The sequence below is a fragment of the Brassica napus genome, chromosome A3 (assembly GCF_020379485.1).
Source record: "Brassica napus cultivar Da-Ae chromosome A3, Da-Ae, whole genome shotgun sequence".
NCBI lineage: Eukaryota > Viridiplantae > Streptophyta > Magnoliopsida > Brassicales > Brassicaceae > Brassica > Brassica napus.
The window spans coordinates 16,794,362-16,821,613 of NC_063436.1; the positions used below are offsets into that span (position 1 = coordinate 16,794,362).

The following is a 27,252-nucleotide window of genomic DNA, read 5'->3' on the forward strand; positions in this document are numbered from 1 at the left end:
ATTTAATTTTCATATATTTTTATCCAAACAACCCAAATTACTCGATATTTAAAGCGAGGAATATTTATATTTGTGGAAATTCAATAAAAACATAGCATATGCATTGTTAGAATTTGTAAAATAAAGAAACATGTCCTATTTAAACCAGCCCTTTTGACTAATTCCATTTAAAATTTTAACCCATTTAATTTTTTTATATAAAAAGACTAATCATTTAATTCATGTATAAGAATGTAAGATCAAATCTTAATAGTTGATTGCATGTAATTAACTAAATCAATGTTTCATAGTTGAATAGTTGACATTAAGGGTCTTAAGTTTCAATTCACATAAAGATGTTATACATGTTAAACATGTTAGAGTCATATGTCCTATATTCATGGGGATTTTGAGTATATAATAGATTATGTACAGTAATAAATGAATTCATTTAAATTATGTAAAGTATTTATATAGTTAGAAAAAATAAAAATTGGACCAAAATATAATAAATAGTTAATAAGTAGGTCCAACAAACTTTTGTAAGTAGATTTTTTAGAATGATTATATTTTAATAGTATAGATGAGAACGTCCTTGTTTTTATACTAGTACCAAAAACAGATAAACCAATTTACAATAGGATTGCATTCCTGGTTTGTAAAAGTAACATACCCCACTTACCCATACACACCTTATCACTGAGTTTTGAAATCTCTGAACATGCCGCATTTTATCTAAAATATATCAACAAAATGAGATTTCGGTGAAAAGTTATAATTTATCAGAAACTTTTAAAGTATTAAGAGGGAGCACCGATGAGTCGATAACATACTCATGGTCATCCATTTTTGCATGACATCTGGTTTGCACATGATATACAAACAGGGGTCCGCGATTGTGAAAGGTTCTCACCATGTCATCATCGTATCCATCAACATACAACCAGTGTTTCAAAAGCTGATAAAAGCCTCTGAACAAGATTATCACGGGAATAGAATCTGATACGTAGAAGTCAAAGTCTTGAGCGTACTATGGAATTATGATCGAACAAGATTATCACGTGAATAGAATCTAATTACATAAAAATACTATTTTTCTATTTATAAAAACTTAACTAAAAACTCTAAAATTTTCTTTGAAAATTAATCATTTCTTATAAAAGAATTGGCATTATTATTGACGGTAACAATTTGAGACATGTTGATGATAATGGTGCCGGTTTTATAAATAGCACCACTAGCAGTAACATTCTTGTCATATTGCCAATGATGGTGGTGTTAGCTTATGGATAGTGTCAGAAACCATTATTATGAATATGTCAATATGTTACTGTTAGCGGCCATATGTCAAAGAAATTGTTCATATTAACAATATTTCTAAGTGTTATCATCAGTCGAAAATCGTTACCGCTAATTTTGATGTTGACTAAGTGATTTTCTCGTACTCTTTCAGGGATATAAATTTTTACAAAATAAATATATCATAAATTTTCAATATTCTATCTTAACTTTTAACTATTTTTTAATATTATTTAATTGTATTTAGACATATAATTTGAATATATAGTATGAAGTCGATTTGATTAATACTTAGGTATAATGAATTTTATTGACTTCTCCAAGTTTAACCGTAGTATTTTTTAGTCTGAAATAAATTAATATTTTGATTAATTTTGATTTTTTTGCATTTATACTTTTGATTTCTCGCATACTAATTTAGATTGTTTATTATACTTATTTTGGGTTATATTGAGTTACACATATTTCTTTAAATCTAAGCACAATTAATGTTGATTCTAGTTAAACTAAATTTGATTAGTTTAATTTATTGCATTAGTTCAATTCTTCATCTTATATAATTTCATAAATTCTTTTGTATAATTTTATATTTGTTGATTTATAAAAGTAGCAGGAAAAACTGATATGATGATAAGTATGAAGTTTTCTAAACGAACATTACCGATAAAATTTTGAAAACTCATGAACAGATATAAACATAAACAAAATAATTTTTTATTGTAAATTTTAAGCAACTTTATACTTTAGATATATACAATACAAAAAAAGTATTCAAAATAATATTAATCACAAAAATTCATATTTTTATGTTTTCTAATTATATGTATATTATTTTGTATAAATATATAAAAATTTGAAAAAATATAAATATAATAATACTAAGCCTTAACTAATTTATAGTGGTATTTTAGATTTGATGAAAGTTTGTATATTTTTATTTGTGTAGTTTTATAAATTATATAGAAATTGTAATAAATATTAAAAATTTAACAAAGATATTATGAAAAATGAATAAAAATCTCAATATTAACAAATATAAAATATTTTTATTTCATCAATGATATTTTAGTATATGTTATTTAAATTATGTTTTGTAAGAATATGAGAAATTAAATTGATATTATTATGTTTTAAGGGGATGATTATTTTTTAAACATCAATACTATTTTTGTTAACTTTCCTTTTTTATGATATCACAATATATATGAAATATATTTTCATAAAATATGTTTTATTTCCTTTTTGTAAATATAATTTTATTTTTATTATATGAATATTTCCTTTTTATTATATAAGTTATTTGGCAAATATAAATTGGGAAACAAAAATAAAAATTTAATTGGCATAAATTATTAAATAGTCCTACTATATAAAAGGAGCTAAATCCAAGCCTTTCTAGAGGTGCCACATAGGCAAAATAATCTCCACCTATCAAACTGCCATGTCACTAGCTGACTGGGCTTCGAATTAAAATTGCAATAAAAGATTTGGGCTTCGTTATCGCTTACAAAAATCTCCGTTTGTCTACAATTTGCCGGTGGGCCAGGTAAAGAAAAATCTCGCAGCCCAGCTCATTAACCCAAATCACCGTCTTCGTAAAACTATTTCTTTCGGACAATTACTTATTTCAACAGTCAAACTATTTTCTTTTGAATTTTCTATTTTTTCAGACAATTTATTATTTTTACTGTTTTCTTTAACAACGTGTGAACCGGCTAAGTTTTCTTTCAACTTAAAATTGTCCACCCAAGATAACACAACCCCCTTATTTCACACACAGTCACTATAAATTTCTAAAAAAAACCTAAATTCTACTATCAAACCCACCCAACAAATTTACAACTACCAGTTCCAATTACTCATGCTTCGACCTCATTCAAATAATTATGGGCCGGCCTACTTTAATTTTTAAATAACCATGTCAATAATTTAAAAAAAAAAACAAACAAACCATAACTATGTTCACTTCAAAAAAATATGAAATTAATAAAAGATGGGCAATACAAATAATTCTCATTCTTATATGTGCAGAACATGCAGCAAAAGATCAAAACAATTGGGGCGACACCCTCGGACCGCATCCAATAATCGTTAGGATCATTAGGATGTGGTCCATCACAAATCACAAAAATAAAAAAGTTTTCCTAGGAACAACTTTCATTTGTCTTGACATCCAGGTTTGTCTTAAAAATACTTACTTTTAATTATTTCAACTACATTTCAAATGATGGCTTTTAACCACTAAACATGAACAAATAATGGAAGGGAGGGTGTCTATTTCTACGTCTGACACAATCTACCAACGCTTCGAGAAAGGAAAAATTTATCACATTAGATATTTTAATCTTCTTCCCAATAACCAACGGTACATGCTTACTGTTCAACCATACATAATTAATATCAATGAGACAACAATTATTACACTGATTCAAGAAAACATTACACCGATCCCTTCATACATATTTCGGCCCCAACGCTACCACCCGTTGATCAGCTTAGCAAATGCAACCAACTTCCTCCCAGGTAAAAAAAAATAAAATAACTCCCTCACATACAAATAAATACTAAATTTTTGTCCCTAAAACCAAATTATTCCTACAGATGTTGTTGGCCGCATATGCCTCATCCAAGGAAGTGATTTATATAACCACTACACAGATTCAAAAATCATCATTGGATTGTGTTTAGACATGTACTAACTTTTTATTAAATAACAATTGGTTTACAACTAAACAAAATATAATACAATAATTATTTGTAGATCGAAATTGGTACGTCTAACTTTATGGGACAAGGAGGCGTCTAATTTCAGGGAGTTAAATCACATATATACCAGGAAAAACCAAGTATCATTCCACGGTTACATGAAAGTAATAAACTAAACATAAAGTTTATGTCAAAATAAATGCTTACAAATATTTGACTTTTTCAGGAAAACTATCACTCACAAACACACCTGGATCGCGCTTCTACTTTGACAACGATATTGGTATCATACAACGCTTCCAAAAGAGGAATAAACTGTTATCCTAAGCCTCATAGCAAACGACACCAGCCAACTTTTAAAAAATTTACGTTACCGCTTCCTACGTCAATTAAATAGGTACACTCAAATACTATTTTCTCTTACGAATATTGAATTCCTCAAAACAATTTATTTTTCAAACTTACTGTCGTTTTTTTTTAAAAAAAATGATCACTGCTTCCAACGTCTTCACATTATAAAATAAACAAAACATAACTTACCCTTTCAGAAACTTCAAAACTCCCAATTTTAATTGAACTGGACTTTTATTAAACATGTAATCCGTGCGAAGCGCGGACACCGACCCTAGTTGTTAATAATGACAATTATATTTTAATTCATTAAGGGTACCTATGTAATTAATCATCATAAGAATAAGAATTAATGTGGGCGCGACAAGTAAGAAACTGACTTCTCAAATAATATTATAGATTTCTTTTAACAAATTATGTTTCAGAAAATTTTAGAGATTTTATTTGAATTGTCATTTTTTATTTTATATATATATATATTTATATATATTTTGATATTTCTGAATTATTATTCCGTCTTCTAATTTTTATTTTTATTGTTCTTATTGTTTTTATTAAATAATAAAAATTAGAAAAAAAAATTTGTTTTCATGTTTATAGGTAAAGATTAACTTTTTTTACTTGATGTACAGAAAAAATCAGGTTGAAATTTTTTTGTGATACGAAAACCAACTTGATGGTTTAATATGCTTGTTAAATAACTTTGAGGTTTAAAGTATAAGTTAATGCCACCTTAAATGTTTTTATACGATTTTCTCTATTTTTTCTATTTTCAGTTTAGAGAAATACAAAAACCGAAACCAAGTATTCTTTAAATTTTTTTCTCAAATATTTAATTAAATTGATAAAGACACTGTATCCAGCTCAACCGGTTGGTGAGGTCGGACCGGCCATCCTGAGCACTTTCGAATAAACTTGTGGCCCCGATTTCCGAAACATCGACTGCATTATATAACTTGAACGTATAACTGAGACCAATTTTCTCTTGAGGAATACGTGACGTTTCTGATCGACATTATTTAATTAGTACGAAAAAGAAAAGATATATAAATCGGATTTTCGTGTTCCACATGGTGTTAAGGATTTTGTGTCGTATAAAGTAGACACATGTACATTTGGGACAATGCATACACAAATTATAAGACCATACACATTTTTTTTTGTCACAAATTCATTACTAATACGAAAAGGTCCAAGTTTACCCATGAATGAGCTTAAACAGAAATAGCTCTCAAAGAGGTTTTTGCCAACGCATTGACTTCTCCGTTGAGATCTTTGAGATCACGATGAATATGCGAAAAGGAGATATTGTCGAACGCAGAGGAGATGTTATGGATATCACACACGATTCCATGAATTTCTTTCACCTGCGTGTCCTGATTGATTGCTCTGATGAGCATTAGGTTGTCGGAAGACATCCTGAGATGCTGGATCTCTAGGGTCGCTGCCTTGATGATTGCGAGTCTCATTGCTAAGGCTTCCGCTATGAGCGGTGATTCTATGAAGCTTTGGGTGCTTGAGCCTTTGATTGGAGGGTTGAAGACCGCTCCTGTGAAGATCCAGGCCAGGCCCGCTTGCTTTGATTGTTTGTTCTAAGCCGCATCTGTTTTGCATATTGTCTCTGATTTCGTGGTTGTCGCTGCGTCTCTCATCCTTCTTGCGTGAGGTAAGCCTCGATTCGCTTTTGGTTTGTGGTCTTGAGCTGTTGTCCACTCCCTTGCTAGCCTTAATGCTCTCGCTGCTATGTCCGTAGGGTTAGCAAGTTTTGTTTCAAAGACCAAGGAGTTACACGCTAACCAGATTGACCAGCAAACCCAAGGGAGGATGCTATTAGAGACTCCAGTTGGAGGGAGACACCGTCTGTCTCTGAAGTAGACTATGACTTTTTAAAAATCATCCTCAGTAGCTAGGACCACTACTCTATTGAGGAGAATCATCTTCCACACCTTAACCGCAAATGGACAAATAAAGAATATGTGCATCGACGTTTCCTTATCTTGGCATTTAGGGCATCTTATCTCATTTTGGATTCCTCTCTTTTGCAGGTTCTCACCCAAAGGAAGGACTCCTTGTATTATCGACCACAGAAAGACTTTCATTTTTGGTGAGAACTCACCCCTCCAGACGTCTTTGGTGAGAACTCACCCCTCCAGACGTCTTTCAGCCAATCAAACTCCGTGCTAGCTTGGGTGATTGTCCTTGGTAGGCTCCCAACTGCTGAGCAGTATCCGGATTTGGTTGTGTAGATGCCTGACTTGGTTGGTTGCCAATTATACACATCTTGCGCTCCAGTTTGGCTCGGTCTGAGGCACTTGATCTCAGACGCTAGGAGAGATAAAAGCTCATCGATCCTTTGAGTGTTCCATTCTAGGGTATATAAGCAAATCTGAAACTCTTAAGTCTAGCGCCGATTATTGATAGGTCCAAACGGTTTGACATTTTTGTGTAAAGAAATCCATGAATCTTTCCATACTTTTGTGTCTTGTCCGTTGCCAATTGCTTTTCCTAGATGCTGCACTTACCATGCACATTCATATACTTTGAAATTGGGTTGTTAAAACTTCATTATTTCGTTATTAACCTTCTCAGCAACGAACAGTTATTTTCGGTTACTTTACCAGCTAGAACTAAGACACCACAACATGAAAATTTATGGCAACCACCACTAATATGTCTTGGCAAAGATCAGATAGAGATAGTACGTAGCCCTAACAACGTAGCTTCCACGGCACCTCTTTATACATATTTTAATTATCTTCTGTTTCTTCACACTTACTAAATATATATCGTCTTTGATAATGGGATCCAAGATTCCATGTGTTATATGTGATTGTCATGCAACAAATCTCGCATCGCCTATAAAATATGTTTTATGTGGATCATAATGTATGGACCACACATATAACATATTTTCATGAAGGACCACCTCTTGTTTTTTTTTTTTTTTTTTAACTAACCTCTTGTTTCTTTCTTTATACCTAGAAATTTGAGTGGACTAATCGACCGTGGCGTACCACACACATCACGGGCTGGAATAATTGAGTACGAAATAAATAATTATATATATAAATTGGAGTTTTGTGGCCTAGATGGTATGGAACATGCATTACAGTTTACGCAAATAGTGAAACAATACATGCACTACCATCAATTTTTTTTGAGAGAACACCACCACCAATTATTCTTTTGCGGTCAGAAGATTCGTGTATCATAAACAAAGGCTACAATATAATTAAAAAGGACCTTGATGCATGTTAATTTAAGTAGCACTGTATTCTCATTTGATTAAACGAATGCTCGTCAGCACGTACTCTGTTCACACTTATTTGAGATTAGCAGAGAAGAAGCTTCGCCAGATCATGATTATTGGAAGATTTTTAGAGTGAAGTTCTTAGCGGAATATAAAAACACGTCTCTTAACTTTTAACTAAAAAAAAAACTAAAAATCGGTTCTTAAAAGATATTTCTAGTTTATGCTAGTTTCTGACCCTCGCATTTTTAGTATTTCTATACTCAGCTCAATGGCATATTCTCGTTCATTTCGATAATTTAAATTCCTGTTGTGTAGACATTTTATTATGAAACTAATTTGACATGTGAAATGAATCCTACTATTTTGAATAGTGTAGTACTAATTGTATATTTGATCACTTTTTTGTCTTTATCAACACAAAAGATTTTCGCCAACAATAAAAAAATACGAGTTTTTTCGGGTTTCATATTTTTGTTTCTTCTCCTTTAAATTAATCACCAGCTTTAAAACATTTTTAGTAGTATCATAAAAATATTTCAAATATATGCTTTGAATTGTTATGTATTCCAGTTTGATCCAAAATACTACTCCTTCCGTTTTTTAAATATTAATATTTTGGTGTTTGTACACATATTAAGAAAACACATTAATTATGCATCATTTTTTTTAATTATCAAATTCCAATGTTTTTTAACTAAAAATCTTTCAATAAATCTAATTAATTTTATTGGAATTTGTAGTTTTTGTATAGAAAACATAAAAATATATATATCTTTGTAAAACAAATTTTCTCATAAACTTCTATTTTAATAAAACTGAAGGAGTAATAAATAAATAAAAAATCAAATCTCAGTTGAGAGTAAAGAAAATCACAACTGTTTAAAAACATGACTGCCCGTCGCTTCGAATATCGATACATTACTCATATATACTATAATCTTACAAAACGTAAAACGAGAAAGAATATTCTATAGACTTGGCCTTATTTTCCGGGTGTTTTAAATTAACTAAAGCACCAAGTGACATTAATCAATTAGGGTCTGACTGGTTCAAACGCAGCGGTTGCGGTTGCGGGAGTTTGTGGATGCGGACGGTTGTAGTTTCTACCGGTTTTAAGAGATTTGTACGATTGGTACTGCGGTTAAAAATTGGTGTGTTTGCGGGTGACTTATGACTGGTTAACTACCAAATGCGGTAACAATCAAATAATAAATTAACAATATTTACATTTAATATAATTATAAAAATATCAAAAATCATAAAATTATAATAAATATAAAATTTATATTTAGAAAGTTATAATTTTAATTTTTGAAAATTTATTGAAATTTTTTTTTACTATAAAATTTTATAATATTAATTAAAATATAATAGATATATTTTAATATTTTCAAAATTTCAATTTTAAAATTTTTATTAAATATTTTTACTTTTGTATATATATTGTTTTTAAAAAAAGAAAAAATTTTTACCCTTCCGCAACCGCCCGCAACCGCAAACGCTAGCTGAAGCTAACTTTTGAATAAGCTAGCTTTTGAATTTATGAGATTCAGAGCGATTTAAAGCGGTTTAAAACAATTTGAATGATTGTTGCAAACCACCGACAACCGCTACCAACCGCAAAAGCTGCGTTTGCGGGTGGTAGCGAGAAAACCTATCGTCCCCTTAGTCTCAAGGGTAACGACTTTGAATATACTTGGCGTGTTTCATGTTTTCTTTAATGTGGCACCTTTGATCAAGTTCCATCTCTCTATAAATAAAAAGTGTGGGAGGCGCATTCTCAGCACACACACACCATCTTCTAACAATTCTCATTGAATCTTATTACTAGTAAGTACGATAAAATTAATGGGTTCAAGGTTTATCGACACCATTCCATCCTTAAGGTTCTTCTCTCTAATTCATTTTAAACAACGCTTATATGTGCAGAGTTTAGTTTATTTCCTTTCATTGTTTCATATATAGTATATATGTGTATATACTATATACATATATGCATGGTGCTTTATGTATATGTACCAACAAATATAATCATTGTATCGCCATGCAGCTATGATGATGATAAGAGTGATGATGAATGTGCGTTTGTGAGAGCGCTACGTATGAGTGGTGGAGACGGAGCCAACAGTTACTCTGCCAATTCCCTTCTTCAGGTTTTTCAATCACTTCATGATTATCAAATTGTTAAACTTAAAACGTTAACCAACTGATTTCCAAGTTCATGAAATTGACAAATGAATTTAAATCTGCAGTATAATTAAGACCAAAGTCGTGATATGATTCGAACATAATCCAAATAGACTATGCAGGAAATATAAAAACTTATAAATTACCTACTACTACAACATTTATATATAGAAAACTATAAATTACCAACTAATATCAACATATATATATAGATATATGTGTATATATATTGGATTGTCTTTAATGAACACTACTGGAATTGAAATTATAAAGAGAATTTTCATAAAAAAATTCCTGATCAAATTCATATGTTTAGTTTGCTTTTTAGAAGTTTGAACTTGAATATAGGAAAACAAAATACGTAAGAGATGCTACAGAAATTTAATTGAGATAACAAAATGTTCGTTGGGTATACTTCATTTAAAATAAACAGAAAATATTTATGTTTATTAAAAGTAAACATGTTCGACGTATATTTACTGTGAATTTTTTTTTTACTGATCTTTACTGTGATTTTGTTCGAATCATAGGAAGACTTTATTCTTATACAGTAGATCTAAATTCATATGTAAATTCATGAACTTAAATTATAACCAATCAAATTCATTCAAGTCATATGTCTACTTTGTTTTTAAGAAGTTTAGATGAGAAGACAATATTGTTCGTTAGATAAATTCCAGTTACAGATATACCTTATAAATGCCTATATGTTAGTCATGTATAAACATGTTCGAGGGATCAATAACAGTTGTTCAAAAAAAAAAAGGGATCTTTAACTTGATACAGAATTACTGACTTAACATATAGTCGTGAGTACTAGGGTTAGTGACGGTTTCTTGTCAAGCAAAACTAAAATATACTATTAATCAAAAAAGATTAATAAATGATGGCACCTAGGAGGCTAGGACAAAAAGGTTGTCAGCAGGTTCTTATTAAGGGATAAGATTTGTCTGGAAGTCATATTTCCCCTTTTAACTTTTAACTCATATTTGACACACACACACAATAATAAAAAGATATATGTATATATTAAATGTATAAATTATATATGGTTGTCGTCATCATGTAAGTTAGGTCCCATTTAATGTGACATATTAGGTTCCGAATGGTAACAGCGGACTAAGCGGTGCGGGACAAGCGGTTTGACTGTGGTACAGTTATAAAAACGTATAAATATATAGTATATGTAGAGATGTTAACTACAGTGAGGTGCGGTGCGGGATGGATGTTACCATTCAGAGCCTATATATGTCACGGATCGAAATATTATACAGTTTCATTCCCAATATATAACTATCACAATCAATATTTTTTCCTTGAATATTTGAAAACGAATCATCGAAATAATTTCACTTGGAATAGAGAGAAAACAGTTTTCTAATTACGATATTTTTTTGGTTTCTAGAGAAGAGTTTTATCAATGGCTAAACCAGTATTGGTAAAAAACACAGAAGACATGATGATGAACTTAGACTTTCCAAGCTACATCAAAGTTGCCGAACTGGGTTGTTCGTCCGGACAGAACTCATTTGTGGCTATATCTGAGATCATCAACACAATCAATGTGTTGTGCCAACAACTGAACCAAAACCCACCAGAAATCGATTGTTGTCTGAATGATCTCCCCGAGAATGATTTCAACACGACTTTCAAATTCGTACCTTTCTTCAACAAGGAGCTCATGATCACAAACAAATCATCGTGTTTTGTCTATGGAGCACCAGGCTCTTTCTACTCTAGACTCTTTTCTCGCAACAGTCTCCATTTTGTACATTCCTGTTACGCTCTCCATTTTCTCTCCAAGGTACTTAGCAAATTGAAAGACTGTTGTAACGTTTTTACTTGTATAAAAACATTGAGTTATTTGATATTTATATGATGTGATTATGTTATGTGTTTGTATATAGGTTCCTGAAAAGCATGGGAATGATAAGGGAAGTGTGTACATAACAAGTTCAAGTCCTCAAAGTACATACAAAGCTTACTTGAATCAGTTCCAAAAAGACTTCACCATGTTTCTAAGGTTACGTTCTGAAGAAATTGTCTCTAATGGACGCATGGTTCTCACCTTGATTGGTAGAAACACTCTTGACAGTGATCCATTGTATAGAGATTGTTGTCACTTTTGGACATTGCTATCCAAATCTCTCCGTGACCTAGTCTTCGAGGTATATAAAAACAAATTCTTCATGTCTTTTCAAACATTTTTAATATGTCCATGAATATTTTTGACATTTTTAAAGAACAAACCAACTAGCTCATGAATATTAATATATGCCTCTTAAAGAGAACAAACCTTCAGCTTGTTTTATTTTAAGTGAACTATATTTTAGCATTGTTTCGGTGTCTTACTAAAATACAAAGACCAAAATTATTAGGGTTATTTTAGTATGTTGAATTTAGACATGGTCCTCATCATATCAATCTTTTTATTAACAGGGCCACGTGAGTGAATCAAAACTGGATGAATTCAACATGCCGTTTTATGATCCAAACGAACAAGAACTAGAAGAAGTGATACGAAACGAAGGCTCTTTTGAAATCAATGACTTAGAGAAACATGTATTCGACCTTGGCCTTAGTAACAACAACAACGAAGAAGATGACTATGAGGCAGGATACAATGAAGCTAATTGTATAAGAGCGGTTACTGAACCAATGCTCGTTGCTCACTTTGGAGAAGATATTGTCGATGTCTTGTTTGATAGGTATGCACACCATGTGGCTAAGCACGCGAGCTGCAGAAACAAAACGAGTGTCACTCTTGTCGTTTCATTGGCTAAGAAGTAATGATATCTTGTTTGACTCATTAACTTTTGTGGGTACGTACTACGTAGTGCTTGTATTTACTATCTACTATATAGTGTTTCTCTTTTCAGTTCATGTATTCCAAGACATGTTATGATGCCATTCTTAGTATTGGAAAGTAAAGCGTGATAGTACTATGTTGTGTTTGTTTGATTTTAAGGTCACTTTGTTGTAATTAATAATGATAAAACTTATCAGTATGTTGTTCTTTGTTTGATTTTAAGGTCAGTTTGTTGTAGTAAATGACAAGAACGTTGTATATACCTATATTTGGTTTTAAAGCATACTACGTTTTATATGATCATTTAATAATGCATAAATTTAATCAAACTTCTTAGTGTTATTCTTTTCAAATGTAATTTAATAATTATAGATAAAATTATGTATTCAGAAAATGGTACAGTAATATAATATAATCATTACTAAAACATTTTTTGATAAATAATGTGTAAACCAGGTTGGAGTTTAAAGCAAATCTTCTGGACAAGGTTACATTTGGAGATTTTAAGGGGGGGAGAGAACTGTTTTTTTTTTCTTCTTTTCACAGCGTCCCTGCAAAAGATGGTAAACCCATAGAAAGAAAGTCAGACAAGATGTTCAAAAAAAAAAAAAAAGATGTTCAAAAAAAAAAGATGTTCAAAAAAAAAAGAGAGTCACACTTTCATTTTTCTCTTATACGACGAGGAAATTTGAATGCATTATTCTATTCATTTACAAAAACGTGCCGAACCATCAATTTGACCGACATATAATGGTTAATCAATCATCATACGAATAAATATATCTGGCGTAAAAAACATATTCATATCAAAAGTCATTGTAAGACTTTTATTTTTTTCATATTTTAAGACTTTACATGCATGTATGTATAATCATGCACTAATCACCATTAATATTCCTTTTTGGTCAGAAATTTGAAATTTTAAAAACACCGTATTTACTATAATTAAAAAGGACTTTGATGTTGGCAATGCAGATTAAGATGTAAGATTTTTTCATATTTTAAGACTTTACATGCATGTATGTATAGTCATGCACTAATCACCATTAATGTTCGTTTTTGGTCAGAAATTTGAAATTTTATAAACACCGTCCTTTATATTATTAAAAAGGATTTCGATATTGGTAATGCAATTAATTATCTTGATCTCACAAGGGGTTTTTTTTAACGATGATTTATTATGAAATTACATTTATGAGAAATACTACAACCGGTAATACTACATGCATGTAAATGATTACTAATCCCAACATTTACAGTAGAACCTCTATAAATTAATAAAGTTGAGACTTTAAAATTTTATTAAAAGAGATATTAATTTACAAAAGTTTTCTTTTTTAGATTTTTTTCTATTTTTGAACATTTTTATTAATAAAATAAGAAAATATTAAATTTACAGTATAGAAATTATTTAAATTTTAGAAATTTGACTTTCATATTATTTTATTATCTTATTTGGTGTATATTTTTTATGTTTCAAAGAATTGTTATGTGGTTTTTGATATAATTTTTTTAAATATTATCAAAATATATTAAAATATTAATATGATGTTTATTTTGTACTTATATAAAATATAGAGATAGATTATTAATTTATGATTTTAATGGGATTATATATTTACATGGAAGTTTTAAAAATATACTATCTTATTATTTTATCGATTTGTATCATATTTTACACCGGCCCAAACATGAACCGAAATTTTTTATTAATTTATAGAAATTATTAACTTATCGAATATTAATTTACAATACATGTTTAATTAGACGAGTCAGCACACACACACCTTGTTCACACTGATTTGAGACTAGCAGAACGACACGCTTAATTAGTTTCTGACCATTGCATTGTTTAAGAGTCATTGATTACTAAAACATACTCGACATTGTTCTGACCATTGCATTTTTTAAGAGTCACATTGAAACCTTTACTTCTTGAGAAATTTAGGGGTTTTCTGAGCTCAGAACTCAACAAAGCGAGAGAATTGAAAGTGAAAAAAAAAAAAAAAAAAAAAAATTGAAAGTGGATCTGAAAATCTGGAGAGGTTCAGACGTCGTCGTTTATGGAAACCCATTCTTTACTGGTTGGAGGCCCAAAAGCCTTTTACCTGATAAAACAAAAATTAGGGGTGTTCCGAGAATCGAACTCGGGACCTCTCGCACCCGAAGCGAGAATCATACCACTAGACCAAACACCCTTGTTGATTATATCGAGATATAAAGTATTTATATTACATTCTCGTAATTGCATTTCACAAACAGTTCTTGCTATTTTTATGACAGCTAGTTTTAGAAATAAACTCATCTAAAGTTTTAGAGTTTATTTCAAATTCATCCAGAATGATTATCAATGAAGAAAAGTGTCAGCCACACTTCATTGTACATTAAACAAATTGTGACAAACGTGTTCTTTCTTCAAAGAAAAGAGAAATTGTTTCAATGCAAATTAATTACTACAGGAGGGTCCATCAATTACTTGATCTTCTTCTTAGGCCTCAACTGCAATAAACAACGAGAAACAACCCAGCAAAAATGTAAATCATTTGAAACAAACAAGTTTAAATTGATTGGTAGCAAAATAAATTTTTACCTGGTTGGTGTGACCACACTTCTTCTTTCTGCAGTTAACTGCCCTTGGGTGAAGACGAGCATAGCACCAGTTTCAACTCAAGATTTCAAGCTGCACTGCTAACTAAAATTACTAGCCGATATTAAAGGATGTGTAGACGTCCAAGAAAGAAAACTTCTACATACTGGAGTTAGCATTTAGTAAGATCCATTAGTCTATATGCTAATGAACCACTGGAAAGCATAAGATAAACAAAACGAACAGCAAATAAACACATTACAATCTCCTCTGTTATTTTTTATGGCAGATAAGACACTTGATCCTAATGAGTTATGTACTTATGTTTAACTCTCTATTTCTAATAATTCTCATAATTAAGAAAAGAAACATAATCAATGTTGTCAAACAACTTTTACGTAAACCTTTTTTTTTATCAAACCATAGATTACTTAGAAAACAAATCAGTTTACAAAGGTAGCCGAGGAAGAAAGCCAAAACAAAGTTTCTTTTGCCAATAAGTCTGCTCGAACATTAGCTAGGCGTGGAATGAAAATAAAGCAGATAGAGGTGAAGGAACTCACTAACATGGCAATGTCATGGAGGATACCCTTCAAAGTCACATCCTGCCCTTGAGAATTCAAAAGCGAAATGAGATCTTGCAGTCAGAGAATAGGTTGATACTACTGACATGAGATGAAGCTGCAGCCACAAGTTCAGCTTTAACCGCCAATGCTTCAGCCACAAGAGCCGAAGGAACGAAACACCGGTGAGAAGAGGATCTTTCGATGATAGAGTTGTTAGCATCACATAGTTTTGTTATTAGATTAGGTTAATTGACATCAAAATTGCATTCGATGAAGTGCCAGAGAAGAGAATCCTATAATAGCGCTAACAAATAACACAACGTGATTGTCATTTTTTTTTTCTCATTACCAAAACTCCAAAAGCAAAAGTTACAAAGTTGAAGAAAGACCAGCTTATAAAGTCCTCGAAGCAGCTTGAAGGATAAATTGGAGAGAGAACAAAACTAACTTCGAAGTGTACCCAAGAAACTACAAGAGTCAAGGGCACAACTGAACTATGATGACTCCGAAACCTTCTCTGCAAACACATTGAAGAAAGATTCACTCAACCAAAACCGCACAATTGTCAGAAATAATCAAAAGTAGCTAGGCAGAGATTCAGCTTTATGTGTTAATAATACCCGTTCCTGATTTTCTGAAATAAGATTTTCTGTTTTTTTTTCCTTCGACATTATAATGACTTAGTAAATAAATTTGTTAATTGTTTTGGTTAATTTTGTGATTATCGAAAGATCCTCTTAGGTATCTTAATTCTCCTAATAATCAAACTGATAAGTCTATTGATAAAGTTAGTTATGATTGTGAAGATCTCTTGGTACTGCATAATCTAAAACCCCTCAATAACCCTAATTCAGTTCCTATCTCTTGGTACTGCATAATCTAAAACCCCTCAATATATATATATACATGTATAACAAGGGCTAGGTTAACAAAAAAAAAAACAAAACAAAAAAAGAGAAGAGAGTAAATAATATATATGAAGAAGACTGAAATGAGTCGAAGAGATGTGATTGTAGGCAGAGGAATATGGTATGTAATGGCTATACTCTCGCTCTTTGGCCTCTCCATATCACTCAATCTTATGTGGCCACCTGGGGGAAAGTCGCCAGCATTGTCTCGGTTCCTCAGGGACGGCGCGGTGAGTGCCACAACATTCTATGCAGTGACGGTACTCAGGTATCTCTTATTCACCGATCCTCCTCCCTCCACTGGTTGCTACAAGGATTTTACTACAAACAAAGAGAGGATTCCTCAGTTTCTCTTTGCGAAGCTTTCCATATTAGCGTTACTGACATCTCCGTCAATGTATTCACTTTTGGTGGATCATGACGTATTGGTATACATGTCGTTATTCACCATATCGTTGTTCACCGGTGGGATAGGTCTGATTCAGCTATCAGATAAGTTTAGGATGGAGATGAAGAATGCTTATATCACGCTTCTTTGCGGTTGGTTGTGTTGCCTTTTTTGCACTTATATTTTTATTTACCTCCCCAGTATACACGTGGCTATGATTCTTGCAGGAGTTTATTGGATGTTCATCTTTTTTCATCTATTTAAATAATTACCGCAGTTAGGAGCTCTCTACAAATTCTGCTTAATTTTTCTTAATGGTATTAGAGCCATTAAAAATGGTATTGTAAGTCCTATATAAGAGACTCCACGTTCTGAGTTTAATGACATGTTAACTTCTTGCTTTTACCATTTATTTGAGAGCTATAAAATTAGTCATACATATCCTTATTTAACTTAGTACTAATCAAAAGCTATTCATGACTTATTGGACATTTGGCAATTGTAATCTATATAACATCGTCGTGAACCAAACGTTAATACCACTATCAAGACGAATACTCAATTTTACGAATCAAGTACGGACCAAGTAAGAAGTACGAGCTGAGTAGCAAGTAAGAGCCTGCTCATGAAACAGTGTGTAATTATCAGAAACAACTATGAAACTGAGAGTGGGCAGAGTTCTACCTAACAATTTTTTTTGTGAACATTCGTATAGAATTCAAACCATCTAAGCAACTTCTCTATTAAACTAGCTGTGGTCTCACTGTCAATTTTAAACCAATCCATTCAGGAAGTAGCCTATGGGTTATTCGTATAGAAAATGCAAAATAGCTATATAAGCCAATTAACAATAACACAAACGTCATTTAGTCACTAACACTTTTTCTCATTCCCAAAACTCCAAATGCAGAAGTTTACAACGTTGAAGAAAGACACAGCTTATAATGTTTTTACGAAGCAAACTGAGAGACAAAAACCAACTTCGAAGTGTGTACCCACGAGAGTCAAGGGCACAACAGAACAATGATGAGACTCATTGAGAAATCAAAGTCTTCTTCCTCTGCGTCCACCCTTTCTACGTGTACTGTCGGTGGGAATTGGAGTCACATCCTCTGCAAAATACATTTAAGATTAATTCCTTTCAATTGACTGAAAATAATCCAAAAGCAACTAGAGAAAGAGATTCAGCTCTCCGTGTTACCTATACGACCAATCTTCATGCCTGAACGAGCAAGGGCTCTGAGAGCAGACTGAGCACCAGGGCCTGGAGTCTTGGTTTTGTTTCCTCCAGTGGCACGGAGCTTCACGTGCATGGCTGTGATCCCAAGCTCCTGTTACATAATAGGATTAAAGATTATTAACATACAATCGCACAATAACACTATAAAAACGAATAAAACAAGAACAGTTTGCTGACCTTGCAACGTTGAGCAACATCTTGAGCTGCAAGCATAGCAGCATAAGGAGAGGACTCATCACGATCAGCCTTCACCTTCATCCCACCTACAAAAAAAAAAAAAAATTAATGATTCAATTCGCATAATCAGGAACCACATAATATATTTCAGCTATAAATACATACTTTTTTTGTAATTATCTACTTCTCATAGTTCTAAACCAGTAAAAGAATTCAATACATGCAATTAATTATTTGAAGTTTACAATTAATAATTATTAATTAATAAAAATTCATTGAAAATACAAAAAAAAACTATGAAGTATTTTTTTTGAAACAATTTTTTTTTCTAGAATTGTTTGTGTAAACATATAAACATGAAGTACTAAGAGAACATACCGGTGATACGGACGAGAGTTTCTCTTCCAGACAGATCAGTCACATGCTGCAATAAAATTACCAAACAACAGCATCATGAGTCGAATTGACTGTGCAGAGAACAATTAATTATACTAATTATTAAAATCAATCAAGACAACTTACAATGAAAGTGTCATTGAAAGAAGCAAAGATGTGAACAACACCGAACACTTGCTCTCCGTCACGAACAGCTGGTCCGAGAGTGACAGTTTCCTCCTTAGGCTCTCTGGTCTTTCTCCTCGACTAATATAAAACCGAAGACAACAAAACGGTTATTAGAAACAGAGAATCATTCGTTCACTGGTCTAAACGAAATGATCGAACTCAACAATAACCATACATACTACTACAATATCGATCGATCAAGGGAACAAAAACTATGTGAGATCTAAGACATGAGCTCAGCTCAAAGTTCGAAGCCTGAAAGAGCTTACTTACCATGTTCACCAACGGATGATAAAGAGACGATTTGCTATAGAGCTTGTGGGAAGATGGCAGCGGAAACAAGAGAGAGAGAGAGAGAGAGAGAGAGACACTCGGGCGCTACAATGCCAATTATATATATATTAGGGTTACATTGGAAACCCCTTATTGGAATTGACGTTATTACCCTTATTTTAAAACGGTGTCGTTTTCTTCGTATGCAAAATTATATTGCAAGTTTTCTTAGACCAAACCGATATATTCTTGCAACACTGTCTCAAATGATTTATAAAGAAAGAAACCTATATCCTCTTGCAACACGGTCTCAAATTGGTGTTTTGGCGGTTGGTCTTGCACAACATTCTGATCGTTCGGCATCAATCTCTCTGCGCTAATTTGGAGTCTCATATTCAGTTTTTCTTGGTGGTTTAGAGATAGTTTTGTTCTCGTTGTGGTTACAAGAGTACAATGGAGAGTTTGATTAGGTAGCGTAGGATCCATAGACGTGTTCCTAGGTGATACTAAATCACTCCACTGTCTTGTGGTTGAATCTCTAGTTTTATTGTAACACTTTGTTGGATAATGAAAGTTGAAGTTGAACCTAAAAAAAATAATAATAATAAACCACTTGGAATCCATTATCAATAAGGAAGGAAGCAATCAGTTTTCTCAACAGGGAAAAGGGAAAACATTTTACACAAAGAAGATCAGAGAGATCCAAGAACATTGCAAAGTGTTTGCCTAATTCTATCAATGCTTTCTTCAAAGAGAACAGACAAAGGTGACTTGGCTGGTGAAAGCAAAGCAACAACACATCTCTCAGGTTCTGAATACTTCTTGAACACAGCTCGTAGCTTACCAACTCGTTGACCTGAGGTTGAGGAGGCCATATCTCTTCATATTTGGAAGCTATGAGCAGAGCAGTGACACCAAGAAGCTGTAGCTCTCTTCTCGGAAGAGGCTTCAGAGACAGGAAACGATCGATGATGTTTTTTTACGATCAATGATGTTGACGGTGAGGTAAAGAGTCTCAGGGGACAGATCAAACTTGAGATGAACGTCTACAAGCCAGTCTATAATGATAGATCTCGTCTTCTTATTTATCTCAGGCTGTGTTTCCATATACATTTGAGGCTTGCTCTCATTCTACAACACAGAACAAAACAACAAACATCAAAAAAACATTCACAAAACTTTTTTAAAAAATATATAAATTTTATTAAACAACCCCAAACCGGATTAGTTCGGAGAATCATACAAAACAGCCCAAATCTAAAAATTCCTAATTAGCTTCGTTCGACCTATCGCTCAGAGACTCGGATACAAAAACTTGTTCCTAGGATATTATCATTTTTATTTTTATTTTTATTTTTGTCCCTGAGCATATATTAGAATATAAAGTACCTCAACTTCTTTGTAGAAAGTGTACATGTCATCAACATACTCCACAGCGCATTGGCGACAAATGTGAACAAACTTTTCACTCGTTCTTTGTTAATTATTTAGAACTTGATCTAATTCATTTTTACGAATCTTCAGGAACACTTTAATCTTTATTTTATTTTTGAAATGGTTAGAAACTATAGAAGGTTTTCTATCAATTAGAGAGCTGAACATGTGCACCCACGTATTCTCTACTTATTTCAAGAGTGAGATAAGAAAAACACAAGCATCATGTTTCACTACGATGAATAAACAAACATTTTTACAGACACCGATTAATACAAAGTTGTACAAAGAGGGAGAAAAGAAGAGAAAGAAGATGACTTTCTTCAAACCTTATCTCACGTTCATAATTACCTCATCTTCTTCACACTGCAACTCTCACCTCTCTCTTTTTTCTCATGCGAAACAAATTAGTAAAATCACCACTACCAGCTTATCTGTTACCAATCATAATCATCGAGGCTAGCCCGGTGAAAACACATGACAGTGCAGATGAATATGAAGAACGATGTGAACTCTATGAGCATTGCACCCGTCTCGATCATTCCTGCATGCCTTAATATGATTGGAATCGCCAGGCTTCCTACTGTTGACGCTCCTGTCAAGAACTTTGCTGCATCTATCCACCTGCGTTTCAAGAAGGAGCAAATCTGGTGATTCATGTACTGTAATTTTGATTTAGTACTAGTAGTGAAGAATATAAGTTAACTAACCCTCCACCATCTCGACTAATTAGGAACTGTGTTGAGCCTCCTCCAAAGAACATGCAAGGCATAGGCACAACCACATACATGAGTGCTGAAAGCATTGGCCACCAGTTACTATATAGTGCACACGCCTGGCCATTAGAAAACAAAAAAAGTTATCTCTATATCTCCCAGATGGCTAGAATCTGTGTTACTTATTGAATGATACAAAATATACTAAGAATGGAATCATATGATAAACTTATCAAATATGAAAAAAATCTGATTAACATTGCTTCCTGTAACAGAATTACAACAGAAAAATTAGATAAAAATAAGGATCTGATACAATCTCAGGAGCGAAGATGCTTAGATTGGGAGAAGTTGATCAGAAAGTTGGTTATCTTCCTAAATCTACTATAGGCATCTGAATAGGGTTGGATTTGTCAGCTTAGCATATACAAGAGTGTACGTTGGTTAGTGCGGAAACGTGACAAAGATAACAATTCTAGAGGTTATTTTGGTTTTGGATGGGGTTTTGAGCTGTTTAATCAAAACATACAAGAGAGTAAATCTCAAAACTTTAAATTATGCAAAACAGCACAAGGTTCATATGTTGCAAGCAGGATGTATGATGGACCAACAATAACAACTCTGCTTAGTATACTAAACTCGTCAAAATCACAGCAAAAATAAATAAATCAGCTAACCATATACAGTCAGGTGTGACAGGTAAGCACATATACAAGTAACCAAACGAAAAAATGCTAAGATGAGAAGAATGATCTAAGCCTTAGCTCACAGAAGTCATGATCAGTTAACCTTACCAGGATCTGAAGGAGGATACTAGATGAAAACATGAAGGCAAGTCCAGCAAGTCTGTTTTATCAAGAAAAAAATTAAAATCTGGTAAAGAATAACACTGCCTCTTATGTAAATAACAAAGTAAATAGGTTTTGAACTTCTTACACTGTAACAAAACAGCAGTTTGAGCATTCCAGAAGAAACCCACATCGGAACATTAAAAAAATTAGCAAACAAATTAGTGAATTTGAACAATTCAAAACCTTAGCTCACGATAAATTAACAAAGCATGAAGCTTTAACAAATCTGATTCAAGCTCGTCAGGAAAAATTAATAGAAGAGAAGGAAAGGTGAGTAATTTGATTGTTTAATTTACCTTCGATGGTCATAGCCATGTCTGATTAACGGAGATCGACTTTGATCGCTCGCCGGTGGACTGGAAAGAGACGAAGGATGGACTCGGCGATTTGGGAGGAGCAGAACCGAAACACCGTGTCAAAAAAGTCGTTACTAACCCAAAACTACGACTGGATAAAACTGGTTTGGTTTATTTTGGTTTTAATTGGGTTCTCAAGGTTTTAATGAGTGTTTTATTTGTCTTAGTTATTTGATCATGAATTTGGAAAACACAATCTATTATTATATCATGATTTTTATTTGAAAATTAAACTACAATTTAAAATACAGAAATGTGACTATGTGAGTGTTGAAATATTTATTGGAAAATAAAAAACAAAGCCAAAAAGTTACATATATATGTAAATATTTATTATTTTGAAGATGTCTGAAAAATCAAAATATTAATCTTTAAATACAGAGATAATCATTTTTGTTGTGATTTTGATATTATGATTACTCAAATTTTGAGTTGTTACTAGGGCTGTTCAATATGGTAAAACCGAACCGTACCGAACCGAACCGAAATAGATAATATGGTTTGGTTTTGGTATATACCATATAAACCGAATGGATATAATTTTATAAAAACCGTAGGATTTGGATATGGTTTGGTATATAACCGATTAAACCGAATAAACCGAACAAAACCGATTAAAAGTAGAAACATGTAAATATGTATCTATTTTATAACAATACATGAAAATCTATTTGTTACATAAGTTAAATTTGTGTTAATAACTATTACCATAATTTTATAGTAATAAAAACCTTAATTTGTAAAACACTTAAACTATAACTAAATAACAATACATCGCAATTCAGACATCTTATTTTCTAAGTCTTTTTTTGATCTTTTTGATTATTTTAGTCTTCACAAAATTAATATGAAGATTATAAATTTGATGGACAATAATTAATGGAAAATTTTCAATTGAAAAAACATGACTTTAATGAACACTAAATATGGAAGAGTGGAAAAACTTTTCTTTCATATTTCTGTTTTATTTCAAATTTTTATTTTCAAAATTTCAAGCTTTGATTTTAGTTATAGATTTGATTATTTTATTTGATGGTAGAAGCATTTTTACTTTTTTGTTCATTTATTTGAACATGTAATATATTTTTAATAAATGACTGTGTTGACAATATGATTCTAAAATTCATATATATGATCTCAAACAAAATAATTATGTTTTTTGGTATAAAACCGAATAAACCGAAAACCGACGGTATATAAACCGAACCGAACCGAAGTAAATATGGATTTAGATTGGTAGTTATATTTTACTAACCGAAATACCGAAAACCGAAAAAAACTAAACCGAAACCGAACTGATATCCGGATTGAACACCCCTAGTTGTTACAAATTTATGTTTGAGAATTGAATTTAGGACGATTAGAAAAATACTTCATTCCCGTAAATTAATTTGGGTATATGATGACTCTTTGTTGTTATTTTTGTTTTCTTTCATATAAAATGATATTTTAGTTGTAGTCTTATAGATTAAATATGCTGCTATTATTATTCGTGCATTATTCACGTGATTGACATAAATCATTAGACCATTTTCAATATGTTTTTCATTTTTTATTTCAAAATACAATAATTCTGTAATGGATTTTATTTGAATTTTACTTTATTTTAAGGTAAAAATAAAGTAATAAGTTAAATAATTTGTATATGAAATAAACTTGTTTTTATGCCATTAAAGAATGAAAAATAAAACAGAATTATAACATTTTTTTTTATTTCAAGATGTATACCAAGAGATGCTCTTAAAATTGTTGGAACCCAAATTTCAGCAATATCTCTTATATTTTGACATTCCTATTACAAAGATTTCTTTTCAACATTAAAAAAAATACAACCTTTTATATTTATTTTTCACCTTTTATATCTTCTTAAAATTATTACTTTCTGTCTTGTCACAATAGCATTTAAGGGAAAATAATAATAACTAGGTTAAGACCCGCGACTTGCGCGGGATGAATATTATATATATAAATTATTTTATATATTATATGTTTATAACATATTATGAAATAATAAATATATATTGAATAAAAAAGTCATTATCTACTACTTATATAATTAAATTGGTGCGAACATATAAATAAATTTTATAAATCGAAAAAATATTTTTTCTATTTGATATGATATATAATTAAATTTAAATGATAGTAACATATATGGTATATAGTCAGCAGCCATTAGAGAGTTTCAAAATATGGTCGCAGACTGTGATTTAGTGGATCTTGCACAGTCAGGACCGCAATTTACTTGGACCAATAGTCAAGACAGCAACCCTATCAGCAAGAAATTGGATAGAGTTATGGGCAATAGCTGTTGGGTGTCTACTTTTGAGCAATCTAATGTTGTTTTTGAAGCAGGCGGAGTCTCAGATCATGTGAGAATGGTCACTCAGTTACATGATAGGGAGCCGGTGAACCCTAAACCATTTAAGTTCTTTACTCATGTAACTCAACATCCTCAATTTTTGGAGATAGTTCAATGCGTCTGGAACTCGACAGCCCCGCTTTACCACTCGCGTTCGGCTTTAAGAAGGTTTCATGATAAATTAAAGGCGCTGAAGTATGATCTGAGGAAACTGAATAGAGAAGCGTTTGGAGATCTCCCTTCTAGGGTGAAGTCAGCCTTCGATGATCTCTGTGCCAAACAGAACACTGCAATGCAAAGTCCTAACTCTGAGACTTTTGAGGCAGCCTCCGACGCCTGGGAACATTGGCATCACATCTCAGGAATTGAAGAACAGCTGTTTTATCAGAAGTCTAGGGTGCAATGGTTGGACCTTGGGGACAGGAATACAAATTTCTACCATAAATCCTGTAAGAGCAGATACTCTAGGAACGCGATACGGAGATTGATCACGTCAGATGGTAGAATTCTCACGGAGTTGGTAGACATTAAGGAGGAAGCGGTGTCATATTATGAGAATTTTCTCCAAGGCCAAGATACAGTAGAAGAGGAAGTGTCACAGGATGAACTGGAGGAGATTTTGGACTATCGTTGCACCGGGAATGATGCTGCATCCTTGGTTGCTCCGGTGCAGGGTGAAGAAGTCAAAGCAGCTCTCTTCTCTATGCCTGCAAACAAGGCTCCTGGGCCAGATGGTTTCCCAATGGAGTTCTATAAAGCGGCATGGACAGTAGTGGGGAAAGATTTAATCACTGCTGTGCAATCCTTTTTCCTATACGGGTTGCTTCCTCGCAGTATCAATGCTACCTTGTTGTCTCTGGTCCCTAAAACCACGGGTGCTGAGAAGTTGAGCGATTTTCGACCGATCGCTTGCTGCAATGTAGTCTACAAGATAATTTCGAGGATTATGGCTCACAGACTCAAAGCTGTTCTTCCCCAAGCTATTGAACTGAACCAGTGTGCATTTGTACAGGGTCGTCTCCTCCTTGAGAATGTGTTATTAGCCACTGAGCTGGTGAAAGATTACCATAAGCCTGCTGTCTCGTCAAGATCTGTAGTAAAGCTCGATATCTCAAAAGCTTTTGATACGGTGAAGTGGTCATTCGTTGAATCTACGCTCAGGGCAATGCACATCCCAGACCTCTTCATTACCTGGATCATGCGCTGCATAGATACTGCTACTTTTTCAGTCTCCATAAACGGCGAGCTGGAGGGGTTCTTTCCGAGCTCACGGGGCATAAGGCAAGGTTGTTCGCTATCTCCGTATCTTTACGTGATTGTTAGTAATGTGTTATCTAAACTGCTAAACAGAGCTGTGGAGAACCACAATATAGGTTATCATCCTATGTGTTGTGCAGTTAACCTCACGCACTTGAGCTTCGCTGATGATATTGTTGTGTTCACCGATGGCTCACCGGCTTCACTCAATGGTACACTCACAGTGTTTCAAGAGTTTGCACGTATGTCTGGGCTGCAAATCAATGTGGCAAAATCAACTGTATTTGCAGCGGGGAGAGGTAAACAGGAGCTGGAAGTGGCTGCAGGGGAAGCTGGTCTTACTGTCTCAGCTCTCCCAATAAAGTACCTTGGTCTGCCCCTCACTACAAAGACAATGACGCGCAATGACTACGATCCCCTGCTGGTGAAGATTCGGAACAGATTACTATGTTGGACTAGTAAATCTCTCTCCTTCGCTGGTCGTCTCCAGTTGATTAAATCAGTCATTGCTAGCATTACCAACTTCTGGTGCTCAGCTTTTTGTCTACCACAAGCTTGTATTGATGAAATTGATAGTATGTGCTCAGCTTTTCTCTGGAGTGGATCCCCTAATATCACCACTAGAGCGAAGGTTGCGTGGGAAGAGGTCTGCTGCCTCAAGAAGGAAGGAGGCTTAGGAGTACGGAAAATTAAAGAAGTGTCGCTGGTTTTCGCACTCAAATTGATATGGCGTCTCTTCACAGATTCAGAGTCGTTGTGGGGTAAGTGGGTGAAGCAAACATTACTGCGGGGAATCTCCTTTTGGGACGTTAAGGAAGGCTCCACAGGATCCTGGGTCTGGAAAAAGCTTCTCCAACTCAGACCTGTCGCGCAAAGGTTTCTCAAGATGGATATTCATGATGGGAAGCTGGTGAAATTTTGGACAGATATTTGGCACCCAATTGGCCGACTGATCGAGCTCGTGGGGGACCGTGGGAGGCTGCAACTCG

The 27,252-nt window shown here is 33.0% G+C and overlaps 4 protein-coding genes, 1 long non-coding RNA gene and 1 other non-coding gene across 7 annotated transcripts; 3 read left to right on the top strand and 3 right to left on the bottom strand.

The window, feature by feature from the left end:
* The first annotated feature begins 5,202 nt into the window (after positions 1 to 5,202).
* Positions 5,203 to 6,927, top strand: LOC106356772. The gene is made up of 2 exons (XR_001272166.3): positions 5,203 to 6,001; positions 6,089 to 6,927. It is a non-coding gene; the product is annotated as an uncharacterized LOC106356772 (long non-coding RNA).
* Positions 6,928 to 9,291: 2,364 nt separating this feature from the next.
* Positions 9,292 to 12,780, top strand: LOC106353051 (salicylate/benzoate carboxyl methyltransferase). Its single transcript, XM_013792724.3, has 5 exons — positions 9,292 to 9,474; positions 9,639 to 9,741; positions 11,181 to 11,579; positions 11,683 to 11,943; positions 12,215 to 12,780. The coding sequence occupies exons 1-5, from the start codon at positions 9,437 to 9,439 to the stop codon at positions 12,563 to 12,565; spliced, it is 1,152 nt and encodes a 383-aa protein (XP_013648178.2). The 5' UTR covers positions 9,292 to 9,436; the 3' UTR covers positions 12,566 to 12,780.
* A 1,930-nt stretch (positions 12,781 to 14,710) lies between these two features.
* Positions 14,711 to 14,782, bottom strand: TRNAP-CGG. The gene has a single exon. It is a non-coding gene; the product is annotated as a tRNA-Pro (tRNA).
* A 1,667-nt stretch (positions 14,783 to 16,449) lies between these two features.
* LOC106355599 lies at positions 16,450 to 18,049 on the top strand. Its single transcript, XM_013795517.3, has one exon. The coding sequence runs from the start codon at positions 16,714 to 16,716 to the stop codon at positions 17,299 to 17,301; it is 588 nt and encodes a 195-aa protein (XP_013650971.2). The 5' UTR covers positions 16,450 to 16,713; the 3' UTR covers positions 17,302 to 18,049.
* On the bottom strand, positions 17,899 to 19,428 carry LOC106353053 (40S ribosomal protein S14-2). Its single transcript, XM_013792726.3, has 6 exons — positions 19,288 to 19,428; positions 18,973 to 19,092; positions 18,829 to 18,874; positions 18,451 to 18,536; positions 18,235 to 18,364; positions 17,899 to 18,145 (listed from the first exon to the last, which is right to left on the bottom strand). Exons 1-6 carry the CDS (start codon positions 19,288 to 19,290, stop codon positions 18,078 to 18,080), a joined length of 453 nt encoding a protein of 150 aa, XP_013648180.1. The 5' UTR covers positions 19,291 to 19,428; the 3' UTR covers positions 17,899 to 18,077.
* Positions 19,429 to 20,927: 1,499 nt separating this feature from the next.
* On the bottom strand, positions 20,928 to 22,783 carry LOC106353054 (vacuolar protein sorting-associated protein 55 homolog). Of its 2 annotated transcripts, none has more exons than XM_013792728.3 (4): positions 22,585 to 22,783; positions 22,232 to 22,283; positions 21,432 to 21,556; positions 20,928 to 21,345 (listed from the first exon to the last, which is right to left on the bottom strand). In XM_013792728.3, the coding sequence occupies exons 2-4, from the start codon at positions 22,262 to 22,264 to the stop codon at positions 21,159 to 21,161; spliced, it is 345 nt and encodes a 114-aa protein (XP_013648182.1). In that variant the 5' UTR covers positions 22,265 to 22,283; positions 22,585 to 22,783; the 3' UTR covers positions 20,928 to 21,158. The 2 variants fall into 2 exon arrangements, with proteins under 2 accessions (XP_013648182.1, XP_013648181.1); XM_013792727.3 differs by having other exon boundaries at positions 22,374 to 22,760.
* Positions 22,784 to 27,252: the final 4,469 nt, after the last annotated feature.